Genomic DNA, 19,123 nt, shown 5'->3' with positions numbered 1-19,123 from the left:
CTCCCTTCTCCTATCCCTATGTCACTCTGCCCCCTCCCCCAGCTGCCTACCACCTCCCTCATGGTTCCTCCTCCTTCTACCACCCATTGCGTTTTCCCCTATTCCTTCTTCACCTTTCCTGCCTATCACCTCCCTGCCTCCCCTCCCCCACCCCTTTATCTTTCCCCTTACTGGTTTTTCACCTGGAACCTACCAGCCTTCTCCTTCCCACCCTCCCCCCACCTTCTTTATAGGGCCTCTGCCCCTTCCCCCTACAGTCCTGACGAAGGGTTCTGGCCCGAAATATTGACTGATCATTTCCACGGATGCTGCCCGACCTGCTGAGTTCCTCCAGCGTGTTGTGAGTGTTGGTTTGACCCCAGCATCTGCAGATTATTTTGTGTTACAGATGCTGCCTGACCTGCTGAGTTCCTCCAGTGGTTTGTTCTTTAGCTCGCTCTCATAGTCTTTATTAATTCAGACTAGTCCTATGCCTCACGCTCTCTCTACCATCTTGCATTGTGTGTGTGCGTGCGCGCCCTTAACTCCTGGTGGAGTCGTCAGGGTACTGTCATGACAGGCTTTTGAGAGCCCATCCCTCTCCAGGTTTTTTTTTTAAACCGAGGTTGAGTTGTTAGCACAATACTCATGCAAGGGAGCCGGCGGATTCGAACTCAGGACCTCTCGCCCCGAAGTCCAGCACTAATGCTACTACACCACCAGTCATCCTCCATTATCCGAAACTAAACTGACTGCCTGCTTCCTCTTCAAGTGTCCCAAACTAGACCCACAGAACAATTCACCTTACAGTTTCATAGCAGTCCACATGTAATCTACTTGCCCAAGTCCACATGAATTCACACGTCCCAATATTCATCCAATCACCTCAACTAATTCACTGCCCTGATCTCTCCGCAGGCCACCATCAATTCCCGGTCCAACCTCCTGGTTCAATTTTTAGCCCCCCCCACCCATCCATGTAGCAATCCCAAATTATAAAACCATAATAAGACACAAGAATAGAATTTGGCCACTTGGCCCATTAAGTCTGCTCTACCATTTGATCATGGCTGATTTATTGACCGTCTCAAACCATTCTCCTGCCTTTTTCCTGTAACCTTTGATGCCCTGATTAATCAAGAACCTATCAACATCCACTTTAACTATACACAATGACTTGGCCTCCATAGCCGTCCATGTCTACACACCTTCTCAACAAACCCTAAAATTCCCCCAAATCAATTGCACAACCCTGCCCTGCAAATGATGGCTTGTTTCAAACAGTAACTACCCTCACACCTCCTCTCCTCCCATGTCTTTGTGAAGACTATCCCACTTGCTTGTTCTTACCACAAACTCCCAGCCTAATTCTCTGCAGTGCTCTATCAGAGAGGCATACAACTGCTTCGCTTCCTCTCCATATCGTAAAAAGATTGACCTCACGCTGGCAGAATTTAATCAAGTCCCAGGACGCAGCTCACTGCTCCTGGCTCACAACTATGCATCAGAACAAGAGTAATCTACTCGCCCTCCAATCCTGCAGCAACTGTCTCTGCCCATGACTGCAAGGAACTGCAGGGAGTTGTGGATGCTACTCAGTGCATCACGAACCAGTCTCCCCTCCATGGACTCTTGACTACACTCCTCACTGCCTCAGTACAGCAGCCAGCATAATCAAAGGCCCCATCCACCCCAGACATTCTCTCTTCTCCCTCATCCTATCGGACAGAAGATATGAAAACCAAAAGTGCGCACCACCAGGCTTAAGGACAGTTTCTACCACGCTGTAATCAGATGCTTAACTTCTGGGACGCTTGACCGCACAACCTACCTTCTTATGATCTTGCACTTAATCGTTTACCTGCACTGCACTCTCTCTGTAGCTGTTACACTCTATTCTGCATTACCTGCGTCATGGCCTGATCTGTATGCAGAGTGTGCATAAGGTGTGGAAGATGAAGAGAGGCATTGATTGTGTGGATAGTCAGGGGCTTTTTCCCAGGGCTGAGATGGCTAACACAAGAGGGCACAGTTTTAAGGTGCTTGGAAGTAGGTACAGAGGAGATGTCAGGGGTAAGTTTTTTTATGCAGAGAGTGGTGAGTGCGTGGAATGGGCTGCAGGTGATGATGGTGGAGGCTTATATGATAGGGTCTCTTAAGAGACTCCTGGACAGGTACATGGAGCTTAGAAAAATAGAGGGCTATTGGTAACCCGAGGTAATTTCTAACGTAGGGACATGTTCGGCACAGCTTTGTGGGCCGAAGGGCCTGTATTGTGCTGTATGTTTTCTATGTTTCTATATTCTAATACAAGCTTTCCACTGTAACTTGATACATGTGACAATTCAATTTCAATCCTGCTTTGCTGTCAAGGAGTCAGAGCAACTCCCACTCTCTCTAGGGCCTAGCAGCATTGCTGACTATATCCATTGCCCAGCCACGCTCCCTGTACCTGTTTGGCCACTGCTTTCGCCAGATCCTTGCAGGTTTCGGTTTTCCCAGTTCCTGCGGGTCCTTCTGGCGCTCCACCCAGGTTCAGCTGCAGGGCTCCCATCAGGGTCCTGAATGAACAGTAACAGAGACGGGATTTCCTTTCCACCAGAGCATTGACTGAACTTGTTCCCTCGGCACTTTTGAAAAACTGTACATTAACAAACAGGACTCAGAAGAAGAAACACTGGTCAAAGAAAAAGAAAGATGACTAAATAAGATAAAGTGGATATAAAGCAGCTATGGGTGGAAAAATAGCAAATGGTGTTTAATTCAGGCATAAGGTGTTGCAGTTAATGACAAGACCCTTAACCCTTGATATACAGAGGGGTCTTGTTGTATTCTGTAGGTGGTCGGGTCTTTTCACATTATATGAATTGATGTCTTTGTGGTCAGGTTTGTGGACAATACAAGGGTAGTGGGGAGGCAGTGGGAGGTAGTGTTGAGGAAGCAGGGAGTCTGCAGAAGGATTTAGCCAGATTAGGAGAATGTGCAAAGAAGTGGCAAATGGAATATAATGCGGGGAAGTGTATAGTCATGCACTTCGATTGAAGGAGTAAAGGAGTAAACTATTTTCTAAATGGGAAGAAAATTCAGAAATCAGATGCAGTGGGATTTGGGGGTCCTTTTGTAGGGTTCCCTAAAGGTTCAGGAATGCAAATCTAATGTTAGCTTTCATTGTGAGAGGACCAGAATGTAAAAGCAAGGATGTAATGCTGAGGCTTTGTAAGCCATATGGGGCTTTATAAGACTGCACTTGGAATATGGTGAGCAGTTTCAGGCCCCTTATTCAAGAAAGAATGCGCTGGGCTGGCATTGGACAGGGAATGAGGAGCATTTGATGGCTCTAGGTCTGTATTCACTGGAGTTTAGAAGAATGAGGAAGGATTTCATTGACACCTATCGAATATTGAACAGCCTAGATAGAGTGGACATAGAGAGGATGTTTCCTATAGTGGGGGAGTCTAGAACCAGTTAGCACAGCCTCAGAATAGAAGGACATCCCTTTAGAACAGAGATGAGGAGGATTTTTTTTTAGCCAGAGGGTAAGTTTGTGGAATTCATTGGCACTGATGACTGTGGAAGCAAGTCATTGGGTATGGTTAAAGAAGATGCTAAGCTGCTCTTGATTAATAAGGGTGCCAAAGGTTATGGGGAGAAGGCAAAAGAATGGGGTTGAAAAGGATAAATCACATTTAAGGCAGAGGTATGGAGATAAGCAAGGGGGTGGTAGATTCCTTGTGGTAGGTGGGACTATGAGCTGAGGGCCCAGTCAGATTGGCCTTATTGGACAGCTCACAGGTGGGTGGCCTTGCCTCCTCCCAATTCAGTTGCTGTATTTGTAACATGGACGTTCCACCTCCCATCGATGGAGATGATTGTCATGCTACGCTGGAGAGCATTCTGACTGGGTCCATCACAACCTGGTATGGAGCCTTCAATATATAGGACCTCAAGAGGCTGCAGAGGGTTGTTTGTTCCGTCATGGGCACAACTCTCCCCACCTTCAAGATCTTCAAGAGATGGTGCCTCAAGAAGATGGCATAGAAACATAGAATATAGGTGCAGGAGTAGGCCATTCGGCCCTTCGAGCCTGCACCGCCATTCAGTATGATCATGGCTGATCATCCAACTCAGAACCCTGTACCTGCCTTCTCTCCATACCCCCTGATCTCTTTAGCCACAAGGGCCACATCTAACTCCCTCTTAAATATAGCCAATGAACTGGCCTCAACTGTTTCCTGTAGCAGAGAATTCCACAGATTCACCACTCTCTGTGTAAAGAAGTTTTTCCTCATCTCGGTCCTAAAAGGCTTCCCGTTTATCCTTAAACTTCCCCAACATCGGGAACAATCTTCCTTCATCTAGCCTGTCCAATCCCTTTAGAATTTTATATGTTTCAAGCAGATCCTCCCTCAATCTTCTAAATTCCAGCAAGTATAAGCCTAGTCGATCCAGTCTTTCATCATATGAAAGTCCTGCCATCCCAGGAATCAATCTGGTGAACCTTCTTTGTACTCCCTCTATGGCAAGGATGTCTTTCCTCAGATTAGGGGACCAAAACTGCACACAATACTCCAGGTGTGGTCTCACTAAGGCCTTGTTGAACTGCAGTAGTACCTCCCTGCTCCTGTACTCGAATCCTCGTGCTATGAATGCCAGCATACCATTCGCCTTTTTCACCGCCTGCTGTACCTGCATGCCCACTTTCAATGACTGGTGTATAATGACACCCAGGTCTCGTTGCACCTCCCTTTTTCCTAATTGGCCACCATTCAGATAATAATCTGTTTTCTGTTTTTGCCACCAAAGTGGATAACTTCATATTTATCCACATTAAATTGCATCTGCCATGAATTTGCCCACTCACCTAACCTATGCAAGTCACCCTGCATCCTCTTAGCATCCTCCTCACAGCTAACACTGCCGCCCAGCTTCGTGTCATCCGCAAACTTGGAGATGCTGCATTTAAATCCCTCGTCTAAGTCATTAATATATATTGTAAACAACTGGGGTCCCAGCACTGAGCCTTGCGGTACCCCACTAGTCACTGCCTGCCATTCTGAAAAGATCCCGTCTATATCTATAATCAAGGATCCTCACCATCTGGGACATGCCCTCTTCTCAATACTACCATCAGAGAGGAGGTCCAGGAGCCTAAAGTCACACGCTCAATGCTTTAAGAATAGCTTCTTCTTCTCAACCATCAGACTTTGACTGTGGACTGACTGCTTGTGTCAGGTGGGGTGGTTTGAGCATCCCAGAAACTGCTGCTTTCAGTCCCTAAAGTTTGCAGAGAATGGTGCAAAGAACACCCAGTGAGTGGCAGTTCTGTGGGTAAGAATGCTTTGTTAATGAGAGAGGTCAGAGGAAAACGGCCAGACTGGTTCAAGCTGACAGGAAGATGAAAGTTACTCAGAAAACCATGTGCTACAACAGTGGTGTACAGAAGAGCATCTCTGAACGCACAACTCATAGAAGCTTGTAGTGGATGGGCTACAGCAACAGAAGACCACATGGGTTTGAATCCTGAGCAGAGTGCATGATTTCTTTTCATTTTCAAATGGAAACATTAAGAAACGTAATGCAAGGAATTAAAGAAGTCATGGAACTAGCTCCTGGTGCGTTTGCCTGTGAGGACCCCCAGCCAGATCTTACCTGTAGCATCTGTCTGTCAGGGGCGTGAGGACAAGCCTTCTTGTGTTCCCCAGGTACTCATAACCGTAAGGCACCGCAGTTGTAATCATCCTGATTACAATTTTCTTCTCTTCCCAATAATATCGTAACTGGGCGATCCAATTAAAGTCAGTGGTGCTGTTAATTCCAAGGTTGGTCAGCTTTGCAACAACATCACGGGCTAGCAAGGAGAGTGAAAACGCATTTGTTCAGTTTCTTGGTTAGTGGGTGAAATGAACACACTGACAATACTCCCAGTTGGTGTGTACAGATCCGTGTTCTGGATCGGAATACGTAGCTGAAGGAAGTGAGCACACACTGCTGACTTATCAATGCCCCGTTTGCACACTGGTGCCTTTCATCACCAGCCTCCTTCGTGCAAGCTTATTGCAGGCCTGTGACTTAGGTTCATCCCAGATGCTTACGTCTGATCACACGACCTTCAGAGAGGAGAGCTCTTTATGTTCTGTAACTTCAAAACATTAACCTAGTTCAAAGGAAGACATGGGAGTCCAGAATGTGAGTCTCACTTCATGTTTACCTTAAGCGAGGCGTGTGTATCACAGGCGTGCAATGACATAACAGAGGGCGGAGCTTAGGGTGATGGTGCCTAACGGCGACTTCTCTGCTTGCATCTTCAGAAACAGCTCTATTTCTATCTTTAATATCTCCTTTTTTTTCCTTTTCAGGGTTCTTTTGAAGACCCTGACCTGGAGTAACACGCTGACTTTGGTTCTTTGTGGAAATGGGACCTGCTCTCAGGGCCTTACGACTGACCGCTTTTCGATATGCCAAGGACACGGCCTGGAAGACTAGCATGCCTGCAGGGTGCCGGATTTTCATGGCTCTGCAGGCAGGTGGATTTGAGGTTGGTGCTGCTGCCTGGTGTGTCGTGGAGGCGGAAGATCGAAAGCAGCAAGCTGGCTGCTGGCTGTGTGCCTGGAGCCCCGAGATCTTTGGGCACAGAGCTCGGAAAAAGCAAAGCAACAGATTTTTAACATTGTAAATCAGCGAGTTGTTTGTTACGTCTCCCCTCTTTTCCCTTATTAGTCTAATACCGGTGAACAAGTAGTCTTTGGGGTACTGCAGTCTATGTCTTTATTGATGCTTTGCTGCACGCTTAAGTGCTCAGTGGAGGGTGGAGATGCCTTTTTGCTGGTGGGGAGGAGGGGGGTTGTCACTTTGCTGCTGGTTATGCGTGAGGGGGAGCGGGGGGGCTTTGGGGTTCTAACAGTTAACTGTCTTTCTTTCTTTGGTTCACTCCTCTGTTTTGTGGATGTTTGCAAAGAAAAAGAATTTTATGTATATTGTATACTTTTCTCTGACATTAAATGGACTTATTGAATTCATGTATTTATACATATAACCCAGAACAAATTATTGAAGTGAACAAGAATGCTTAATCAAACAATACATTTACAAGATTACTTAATTAAATACACAACACTCCTCCCTGCTTTGTTATAAACTCCAACTCAATAGAAAATGCATCTCAAATTGCATATTATATAGTACAACTACTATATACAGACACTCACAGCATAGTAAATTTTAAATTGTTCCATTCAGGTCTAAAGATTTAATTGCAGTGGAGGATTTCTTACTCTTGTGGGATAAAGGTGAGACTTGTGCCTGTGAAACAGTCTCAGGTTGTGGGGCCTCCATGGTGACTGAAGGAATTGACTCCGAGTCTGCAGGAAGTTGCTCTGACAGTGGTAGCCACTTCTCTTGTCCTTTTCTCAGCTTTTCTCTCTAGATCTACTTCAGTCCTTGCTTCTCTCCTGGCCCTGGCTTCTTTCTTTTTCTCACATTTCCCCTCTCTTTCACACCTTTCTCTTTCTCACTCACATTCTTTCTCTCTGTCCCTTCCTTGCTTTTCAATTTCTTGTCTTTCTTTTTAGATTAGATTATGAGGACACGCAGTCCTCTTTTATTGTCATTTAGTAATGCATGCATTAAGAAATGATACAATATTCCTCCTGTTACGTACCCCGTAACTGGGTTGCCAAACCAGCAGAAATGGATCACTCAGTTGGAGTCTGGATTACTAGAACTAAGAAAGTTTTATTAAAGAAACAAGCAACACAGTAATCGAAAGGATAATAAATGCAACAGTTCAGCAATGATAAACACACATGTGCACAGAATTAAGATAACAGCATCAATAAAGCTCTATCGTTGTCTAGGGGTAAATGACCAATTTCAAAGTGACACAAAGTTCAGTCCAATTTAGTTCAGTTTGCAGTAATCGTTGCCATGGTGATGGACAACGTGGGGGGAGGGAGAGAGAGAACGAGAACGAATGATCATTCCAAAACGGCTTCCACTCACAGACCGGCGATATTGCTCACAAGCAGATTTCGGGCAAGTCCTTTGTGATGTCACCTGAGGTCACCGACTGTGACCCCTCCTCCAGATGCGGTCGATCCTCTGCAGTGAACCCGGCACCCAAGCGAGGGTGGACACACACCGGGTTCCCACTGATCGTACCTTTCCACCCTGTGCGTTTATGGCCCGGTACTTCCCACCGACTTGTGAGAGGCGCACCGCTTCCAGGGTCTCGTTACCTCGGGTGTCGTGTGTGTGCTGCCTTAGCGAACCTGTCCCTTTTTATCCCCCTGCTGGGGTATCGCCTGTCCATCACTTCAAACAGTTCAGAGTTCAAAGGGGGAGCCACTCTAGACAGCTCTCTCTCCCGTCCCTTCATTACACATCTCCAGATCGCCTGTCCATCACTTCAAACAGTTCAGGGTTCAAAGGGGGAGCCGATCTTGACAATACCCAGACTGATGGCTCCTCCATTAACACCTCCAAATGCTGCTTCATTGTGTGCCTTATCTCTCCCTCCCCTGAGGACAGGTGGCAGACCAACTGCTGATGCCACTGGTGCTAGCCCAGGCCAGCAAACATCTTAATTTATGTGTATTCTTGTCACACTCCGGTGTGATATCACAAAAACACAAGACAGACCAAGGCTGAAAAACTAACAAAACCACATCATTATAACATAGTTACAACAGTGCAACAATACCATAACTTGTTGAAGAACAGTCCATGGCACCGTAAAAAAGTTCAAAGTTTCTCGAAAGTCCCACATCTCACGCAGACGGGAGAAGGAAGAAAACTCTCCCTGCCATGCCCGACCATAATCCGACTCACCTTCTCACCTTCTTTTTCCTTCTTTCCAGGATGTGCATCTTGATCATGGGAAGGTACATTAAGTTCACTGGAGTATTCTGTTATTAATTCTCCATTGCTCCCTTTACAATCTGATCTCTCTTGTTTGTTTCCTCAGCCACATCATCTGACGAATCCTTTGTTTTGGTATCTCTGTTGACTGCTTTCCATTCATCCAGCTGGGCTTTGGTCTTTGCATCTACTTTTACAAGCAGATTGTTGTCTTCCACTTGAAGTTCATGCAAAAACCTTAATGTACGCCGAGGAGATTCTGGTTCTTTATACTCACAGAAGCCCAATGCTTGTGTCTGATTGACATATCAGAAGCATTCTCAGATATGTTACCTACAGATATGTTCTCAGAAGTGTTGTAGTCGGACCACTGGTTTTGTCACTTTCACAATCCCTCTGAGCGAGGTCCTTCCTTGACCCAATATACTTTCTAACAAGAGGCACAGAGGTTGACACCAACATCTGCTTGCCCTGAGTTCGGCAGCGGTTCATGGTGTACAGTATGGAGTTAGTTGTGGCATCATCAGTACTTCTTTAATTTCGATTTCAGTGGACTCTATCAGAGGATGTTGCATGCAAATGGTGGATGGATCTCCAATCAAGTTCAGTCTCAGCCAATTACACCCCCACAATGCTGGACCCCCTGTTTTTAACTACATACACGCCCAATGTTGCTTGTTGGTTGCTCTGTTTCACTGTTATGAATGTTATTCCCACAGGAGTTGTTTTTTCTGTAGTATAAGAGCTGGTTATCTTCAGGCTTCAGTCCAGTATCTTTGAAATGCCTTTCAAACTCATTTTGTGGAATGACTGAAACAACTGACCAATTCCATTTTAATTAATTTGCTGTTCACTTCTGGAGTAAGCCATACTGCTTGTCAATTGTTAGTTTTCACATTGTAAATCTTAAGGCTACTTAGTCCTGTGTCACCCTCATCATTTTTAGATTTTTCATCAACAGCATGCAGATTAGTGCTCTTTTTAAAATTGAAACGTGACTTTTCAGCTTTTTCTCTTCCCTATGCAGTCCATTTAATTTTGTCTGCCCAACATGCTCTTTGTATGTGTCCTATTTTAGGACCATAAGACAGAGGAGCACAATTAGGCCATTTGGCCCATCGAGTCTGCTCCAACATTCAATCATGGCTGATTCTTTTTTCCCCTCCTCAGCCCCACTCCCCAGCCTTCTCCCCGTAACCTTTGACACCATGGCCAATCAAGAACCAATCAATGTCCACCTTAAATACTCCCAATGACCTGGCCTCCACAGCTGCCTGTGGTAACACATTCCATAAATTCACCACCCTCTCTCCAAAGAAATTCCTCTGCATCTCTGTTTTAAATGGACGCCCCCCCCCTATCCTGAGGTTGTGTCCTCTTATCCTGGACTCCCCAACCATGGGAAAAATCCTTTCCACATCTACTCTGTCTAGGCCTTTCATTATTCAAAAGATTTCAATAGGATTTCCCCCTCCCCCATCCATCTAAGCTCCAGCAAGTACAGGCCCAGAGCTATCAAATGTTCCTGATATGATAATCATTTCATTCGCGGAATCATCCTTGTGAACCTCCTCTGAACTATCTCTAATGTCAGCACATCTTTTCTTAAATAAGGACCCCAAAACTGTTTGCAATACTCAAGGTGAAGCCTCACAGTGCTTTATAAAGCCTCAGCATCACATCCCTGTTATATTCTAGTCCTCTTGAAATGAATGCTGACATTGCATTTGCCTTCTTCACTACTGACTCAACCTGCAAGTTAACCTTTAGGGTGTTCTGCACAAGGACTCCCAAGTCCCTTTGCATCTCAGATTTTTTGGATCTTCTCCCCATTAGAAAATAGTCTGCACATTTATTTCTTCTACCAAAGTGCATGACCATGCATTTTCAAACATTGTATTTCAATTGCCACTTTCTTGCCCATTTTCCTAATCTGTCTAAGTCCTTCTGCAACCTACCCATGTTTTCAACACCACCTGCCACTCCACCAATCTTTGTATCATCTGCAAACCTGGCAACAAAGCCATCTATTCCATCAACTAAATCATTGATAAACAGCATAAAAAGAAGTGGGCTCAACACTGACCCTTGCGGAATACCACTAGTCACTGGCAGTCAACCAGAAAAGATCCTTTTATTCCCACTCACTGCCTCCTACCAATCAGCCAATGCTCTAACCATACTAGTCACTTTCCTGTAATACCACGGGCTCTTAACTTGGTAAACAGCCTCGTATGTGGCACCTTGTCAAAGGTCTTCTGAAAATCCAAATCTACAACAACCACTGCATCCCCTTTATCTACCCTACCTGTAATCTCCTCAAGGGATTCCCAGCAAGTCAAGGTTTTCCCTTCAGGAAACCATGCTGACTGTTCTATCTTGTCCTATGTCACCAAGTACTCCATAACCTCATCTTTAGTAATTAACTCCAACATTTTCCCAACCACTGAGGTCAGGCTAACTGATCTATAATTTCCTTTCTGCTGCCTCCCTCCTTTCCAAAAGAAAGGAGTGACATTTGTAATTTTCCAGTCCTCTGGAACCATGCCAGAGTCCAATGATTTTTGAGTCCGTATGCTTTCTTAACCACAGAGTCAACCTGCGCAGCAGCTTTGAGTATCCTATGGACTCGGACCCCAAGATCCCTCTGATCCTCCATACTGCCAAGAGCCGTACCATTAATATTATATTCTGTCATCGTATTTGACCTACCAAAATGAACAACTCCACACTTATCTGGGTTGAACTCCATCTGCCACTTCTCAGCCCAGTTTTGCATCCAATCAATGTCCCGCTGTAGCCTCTGACAGCCCTCCACACTATCCACAACACCCCCAACTTTTGTGTCATCAGCAAACTTACTAACTCATCCCTCCACTTCCTCATCCAGGTCATTTATAAAAATCACAAAGAGTAGGGGTCCCAGAACAGATCCCTGAGGCAAACCACTGGTCACCGACCTTCATGCAGAATATGACCCATCTACAACCACACTTTGCCTCCTGTGTGCAAGGCAGTTCTGGATCCACAAAGCAATGTCCCCCTGGATTCGATGCCTCCTTACTTTCTCAATAAGCCTTGCATGGGGTACCCTGTCAAATGCCTTGCTGAAATCCATAGACACTACATCTACTGCTCTACCTTCATCAATGTGTTTAGTCACATCCTCAAAAAATTCAATCGGCTCGTAAGGAACGACCTGCCTTTGACAAAGACATGTTGACTATTCCTAGTCATATTATGCCTCTCCAAATGTTCATAAATCCTGCCTCTCAGGATCTTCTGCATCAACTTACCAACCACTGAAGTAAGACTCACTGATCTACAATTTCCTGGGCTATCTCTACTCCCTTTCTTGAATAGTGGAACAACATCTGCAACCCTCCAATTCTCCAGAACCTCTCCCCTCCCCATTGATGATGCAAAGATCATTGCCAGAGTCTCAACAATTTCCTCCCTCACCTCCCACAGTAGCCTGGGGTACATCTCATCCAGTCCCAGTGACTTATCCAACTTGATGCTTTACAAAAGCTCCTGCACATCCTCTTAATATCTACATGCACAAGCTTTTCAGTCCACTGTAAGGCATCCCTATAATTGCCAAGATCCTTTTCCGGAGTGAATACTGAAGCAAAGTATTCATTAAGTACCTCTGCTATCTCCTCCAGTTCCATACACACTTTTCCACTGTCACACTTGATTGGTCCTATCTCTCACATCTTATCCCCTTGCTCTTCACATACTTGTAGAATGCCTTGGGGTTTTCCTTAATCCTGTCTGCCAAGGCCTTCTCATGGCCCCTTCTGACTCTCCTAATTTCATTTTGAAGCTCCTTCCTGCTGGCCTTATAATCTTCTAGATCTCTATCATTGCCTAGTTCTTTGAACCTTTTGTAAGCTTTTCTTTTCTTCTTGACTAGATTTACAACAGCCTTTGTACACTACAGTTCCTGTACCCTACCATCCTTTCCCTGTCTCATTGGAACGTACCTATGCAGAACTCCACGCAAATATCCCCTGAACATTTGCCACATTTCTTTTGTACATTTCCCTGAGAACATCTGTTCCCATTTTATGCTTCCAAGTTTCTGCCTGATAGCCTCATATTTCCCCTACTCCAATTAAACACTTTTAACTTGTCTGTTCCTATCCCTCTCCAATGCTATGGTAAAGGACATAGAATTGTGATCACTGTCTCTAAAATGCTCTCCCACTGAGAGATCTGACATCTGACCAGGTTCATTTCCCAATACCAGATCAAGTACAGCCTCTCCTCTTGTAGGCTGTGTCAGGAAACCTTCTTGAACACACCTAACAAACTCCACCCCATCTAAACCCCTCGCTCCAGGGACATGCTAATCGATATTTGGGAAATTAAAATCTCCCATCATAATAACCCTGTTATTATTACACCTTTCCAGAATCTGTCTCCCTACCTGCTCCTCGATGTCCCTGTCACTATTGAGTGGTCTATAAAAAATACCCAGTAGACCCCTTCCTGTTCTTAACTTCCACCCAGAGAGACTCCGTAGACAACCTTTTCTTCAGCCATGACACTATCTCTGATCAACAGAGCCACACCCCACCTCTTTTGCGCCCCCCCCGTCCTTTTGAAACATCTGAAGCCTGGTACTTGAAGTAACCATTCCTGCCCCTGAGCCATCCAAGTCTCTAATGGCCACAACATCATAGCTCCAAGTACTGATCCACACTGCAAGCTCATCTGCTTTGATAATATTCCTTGCATTAAAATAGACACATCTCAAACCATCAGTCTGAGTGTATCCCTTCTCTTATCATCTGCCTATCCTCCCTCTTGCACTGTCTCCAAGATTTCTCTATTTGTGAGCCAACCGCCGCTTCCTCCGTCTCTTCAGTTTGGTTCCCATCCCCCAGCAATTCTAGTTTAAACTCTCCCCAATAGCTTTAGCAAACCTCCCTGCCAGGATATTGGTCCCCCTGGGATTAAAATGCAACCCATCCTTCTTGTACAGTTTACGCCTGCCTCAAAAGAGGTCCTAATCATCCAGAAATATGAATCCCTGCCCCCTGCTCCAATCCCTCAGCCAAGCATTTATCCTTCATCTCACTCTATTCCTATACTCACTGTCACATGGCACAGGCAGTAATCCCGAGATTACTACCTTTGAGGTCCTGCTGCTCAACTTCCTTCCTAACTCCCTGTAGTCTGCTTTCAGGACCTCCTCCATTTTCTTGCCTATGCTTTTGCTACCAATATGTACCACGGCCTCTGGCTGTTCTCCTTCTCACTGCAGGATATCGTGGACACGGTCAGAAACATCCTGGACCCTAGGACCTGGGAGGCAAACTACCATCCGTGTTTCTTTCCTGCGTCCACAGAATTGCCTGTCTGACCCCCTAACTATGAGTCCCCTATCACTGCTGCCATCCTCTTCCTTTCCCTACCCTTCTGAGCCACAGGGACAGACTCTGTTCCAGAGGCGCGGCCACTGTTGCTTCCCCCAGGTAGGCCCAGCAGTATTCAAACAGGAGTACTTATTGTTAAGGGGTACAGCCACACGGATACTCTCTAGTACCTGACTCTTCCCCTTCCCTCTCCTGACTGTTACCCATTTCTCTGTCTCCTGTGGTCCCGGGGTGACTACCTGCCTATAGCTCCTCTCTATCACCTCCTCACTATCCCTGACCAGACGAAGGTCAATGAGCTGCATCCCCAGTTCCCTAACATGGTCTCTAAGCAGCTGCAGATCAACGCACCTGGCACAGACGTGGTCGTCCGGGAGGCTGGGAGTCTCCAGGACTTCCCACATCTGACACCAAGCACAGAACACCGGCCTCACACACATACCTCCTGTCTGTATTCAACACAGGCAACCTACCACTCCTCGACCCGTTAATGCTGAAGCCTCGTTGAGTCAAAGCCTTTCTACTCTGTCTCCCTCTACTCTGGTGCCCACTCTATAAGGCAGGGGTCCCCAACCTTTTTTGCACTGCGGACCGGTTTCATATTTATAATATTCTTGCGGACCGGCCGACCGGGGGTGGGGGGGGTGGGTGGAGGAGGGTAGGGTTGCCAACGGACAAGAGTAGCAGTCAGATACGTTTACCCCGATAGACTACAATAACCATGAAGCCTTGCGCGGGCACCAGTGCGCATGCGTAATTTGCGTATCCATGTATGTGCCAATTTTTAAAATCATTTTTGGCGATTCTGTTGGGGGGGGTGTTAATCACGACTGGAATATAGGTGATAAGTGGCTAATACACTCAATTTCGTTTCTAAAAGGGTTTATCTAACGAATTTAATATTAAACACACAGCGCATATTTTCCTTGCATGAATATAGTGATAAGTCAATTATCAGGGGACGACAGGGGAGCTTGAAGTAAGTGCTGAACGAACTTCCAGTAGAAGTGGTAGAGGCAGATTCGATATCATTTAAAGAAAAATTAGATAGGTATATGGACAGGAAAGGAACGGAGGGTTTTGGGCTGAGTGCAGGTCGGCGGGACTAGGTGAGAGTAGCGTTCGGCACGGACTAGAAGGGCAGAGATGGCCTGTTTCCATGCTGTAATTGTTGTATGGTTATATAAGTCAATAGCATCATAACATTTTAAGTAACGTTTGGATATTAAACACATAGCACATATTTTCCCCATATAAACATATAAAATCATTACAACACACCAGTATCGCTGAATCAGTGGGAGCCCTGGGCTTGTTTCCCCGCAACAACACGGTCCTATTGAGGGGTGACGGGAGACAGCGATACTCGAAGGGGGTTCCTTATGTCCAGTCTATTCCGCAATTTAGTTTTCATTGCAGAGATATGTTGGAAATGGAAGCAACGTTTTCAGTGCCTTCGTGGCTATCTCAGGGTATTCAGCCTTGACTTTGATCCAGAATGCCGGCAGAGGTGTTATATCAAACGTACTTTTCAGCCTGCCGTCATTTGCAAGCTCGAGGAGTTGATCTTCTTCCCGCGCTGACATGGATGACGCGCGGGTAATGACCTCGCATGTTAATGGCTCAACAGTGGCCGTGACAAGGAATGAGGAAAGGTGCAGCTGACTCCTATCGCCAAATCATATCGTTTCCTCGCGGCCTGGTGGTTGGGGATCGCTACTGTAAGGTGTCTCCTTTTAAACTCTTCTCACTATTCCCGCTGGCTGACGTCTACGCACTTGCGCAGTCGTGCCCCAATCAAACGGGTTAATTGGTCACATGGGCTCTTTTGGGAGGCGCAGGCTTGTTGGACTGGAAGTGTCTGTTACCATGCTGAACCTCAAAATAAAATGCTGCTGACTGGTGTACCCTATTAATTATTGCCACAGCTCATGTGTCAAAAGCTTCTGATAAACATTTGTTTATTTCTAATCTGTAAATATTAGTCACTCCTACAGAATATGACTAATTGTTTGTTGTTTGATTGCATTTTAACTATTACTAATCAATCCAATTAACCTGGTTAATCAGGAGTGTCCAGTTAAAAATCGGATTGCATTCGCAACAGTGAAACTCCAACTTCTATTTTGTGCAAAGATTCTGTCCAGACACCTGTCGATAGCAGTCTGACTCATCACAGTTACCATAGTTACCCCTTTCCAACCAAATTAAACTGGTGGATTGAGTTTTCACACAATCACCTGTTCATGACTGGATCCTTTCATTGTCGGCAAAGCTGATGCCACAGAGGCCGCCATTTGATTAGGGCTGAAGTATTCTCCAATGTAGAAATGATTCCAAATGGTACAAATATGGGTAATTGTTTTGAAGATATAAAGTATATTGTGCATAGTTAAATGGCTTTCTCAGTGTTTTTAGATCTGCAGTGGTCCGGGTAAAATAAAGCAAACACAGCATTTTGTCCTAAAATTTCTGTTTCAAATGCAGTCAGCAATCCAGTTGCAAACTCTGCCCAGTTTAAAGCAGCTGCGATCCGCACGGCAATCCAGCTGCAAACCACACCAAAATCCAGTGCAAATTTGCCACAGTCCAGCTGAATACAGCTTCAATCAACCCCACAATTCAGCTGCAAAATCTGCCACAATCCAGTCACAAACGACACCACAATCAGGCTGCAAACTGCTCTACAATCCTGCTGCACGCCATTCCACATTCCAGCTGCAAACTACTGCACAATCCAGCTGCAAACTGAACCACAATCCAGCTGCACACCATTCCACATTCCAGCTGCACGCCATTCCACATTCCAGCTGCAAACTACTGCACAATCCAGCTGCAAGCTGTTCTACAATCCTGCTGCATGCCATTCCACATTCCAGCTGCAACTAAGGCACAATCCAGCTGCAAACCACTCAATATTCAAGCTGCAAACTACTGCAGAATCCAGCTGCAAACTACTACACAATTCAGAAGCAAACTACTCCACAATCCAGCTGCAAACTACTGCACAATCCAGAAGCAAAGTACTCCACAATCCAGCTGCAAACTACTGCACAATCCAGCTGCAAACTACTGCACAATCCAGAAGCAAATTACTGCACAATCCAGCTGCAAATACTTCCACAATCCAGCTTCAAACTACTGCACAATCCAGCTGTAAATCACTACCATGCAGCTGAACTACTGCACAATCCAGCTACAAACTCTTCCACAAAATTTCAGCCACATACTACTGTACAGTCCAGCTGCAAACTATTCCACAATCCAGCTGCAAACTACTGCACAATCCAGCTGTAAATCACTCTACCATCCAGCTAAACTACTGCACAATCCAGCTGCAAAATGTACCACAATCCAGCTGCAAACTCTTCCACAATCCAACTTCAAACTACTGCACAATCCAGCTGCAAAATGTACCACAACCCAGATGCAAACTACTGCAGTCCAGCTGCAAACTGCTCCACAATCCAGCTGCAAATGCTTTCACAAAATTCCACTTGCAAACCATTCCACAAGCCAGCTGCAAACTACTGCACTATCCAGCTGCTGACTGCCCCATAATCCAGCTGCAAACTGAAGCATCGTCCAGCTGCAGACTGTGGCAGACATTCTATCATGATCGCACAGGAGGGAAGAAATCTTGGTGGAGAAAGGGCAGCAGGTGGGAGTGCAGAAACACATTTTATACAGTCAGGATGTTCATCTAGCAGGCAGCATGTGTCAATGACGGTAATCAGCAGACTGACATTCCCTTACAGAAATGTTCAGGCATTAGAAGTGAGGTCAGTGTAATTTAACAACAGAACACTTCACCCACCGTCAATATCGATGGTGATGAGTGCAGCCAGAGTAATTCGAGCCATTTTAGTCAGCTTGCCCCTCACCAGAGCAACAATGTCTTCAATTTGTTCATTGCTTTTCTTCAGGAAGCCTTTCAGCTCATTCTGGGTGATCGCCTGCAAGAAGATCAGAGTTGAACCATGCTGCAGACCACTCACTCACCTAACAGACTGACTCAGTTCATCTTCCCATTCAGTGCCTCAAGGTCCTCACACAATTGCAGAATCGGGACCTGAGCACTCCTCGAGACCACGCATTGTCCGAAGGAGCCCGCGGGGTCTTGCTCTGCCAGTGGCAACCATGACCCACCTGTGAGACAGCTGCAGTCCAGTATACGATGCTGCATGCCAACACGACCTGGCCAGGCCAGCCTAGTGCCCACTGATCTCTGGAGACCTGGGGACAGGCCGCTAGTGCCCGCTGCATCACTCCAGCCAGCGATGTCTTCATCACTTCCTCGACCTGGGGGCGCAGTAAGGAGAGGGCTGTTAGTTGGGAGTTGGGATGGAAAGTTTTGCTGGCTCACAGGGTCTCTGTCAGTACAGTGGGTACCTGCAACATCCTCCCGGTCTCATCAGACCTCTCCCGTCGTGCTCCAGGTGGTGGAGAGGGGTGGGTTGAGCAGGGCTAGGGAGGTAGGTGTGAAGGGATTTGGGGTGAGCATGGGGATGGGATTGGATGGAGTGAGGCAGGGTGGGGTGCGGTGAGGCTGGGATTGGATGGAGTGAGATGGTTGTGGGGAATTGTTCAAGGTTGCGGGGGTGAAGTGCGGTGAGGAGAGATTGGGTGGGGTGAAATGTGACTGGGGAGTGGTGGGATGCGGTGAGATATGGGTGGGGAGTGGTGAGATGGGGTGTGGTGTGGGTGGGGCTGGAGGGTGGGGTGAGGTGGGAGTTAGTGGGGAGTGGTGGTGGGGTGTGAGGTGTGGGTGGGAATGTAAGGTGGAGTGAGATGTGGGTGCGATCTAGGTGCAGGGAGTGATTTGAGGTGAGGGTTGAGGCATGGGTGGGGAGTGGTGGGACAGGGTGAGAGGTAGGTGGGGTGAGATATGGGTGGGGAGT

General features: G+C 46.3%; 1 protein-coding gene across 1 annotated transcript in view; it reads right to left on the bottom strand.

Moving 5' to 3' along the window:
* LOC140186818 (dynein axonemal heavy chain 3-like) overlaps window positions 1-19,123 on the bottom strand; it is a 428,385-nt gene that overhangs the window by 272,471 nt on the left and 136,791 nt on the right. Inside the window, 4 exon segments of the mRNA XM_072241409.1 lie at window positions 2,432-2,540; window positions 5,629-5,827; window positions 18,040-18,178; window positions 18,372-18,524. Coding sequence (XP_072097510.1) covers window positions 2,432-2,540; window positions 5,629-5,827; window positions 18,040-18,178; window positions 18,372-18,524 — 600 coding nt within the window.

Source organism: Mobula birostris, chromosome 23 (assembly GCF_030028105.1).
Source record: "Mobula birostris isolate sMobBir1 chromosome 23, sMobBir1.hap1, whole genome shotgun sequence".
Taxonomy (NCBI): Eukaryota; Metazoa; Chordata; class Chondrichthyes; order Myliobatiformes; family Myliobatidae; genus Mobula; species Mobula birostris.
The sequence above is the reverse complement of the archived record's forward strand: the minus strand, read 5'-3'. Positions and strand labels throughout refer to the sequence as shown.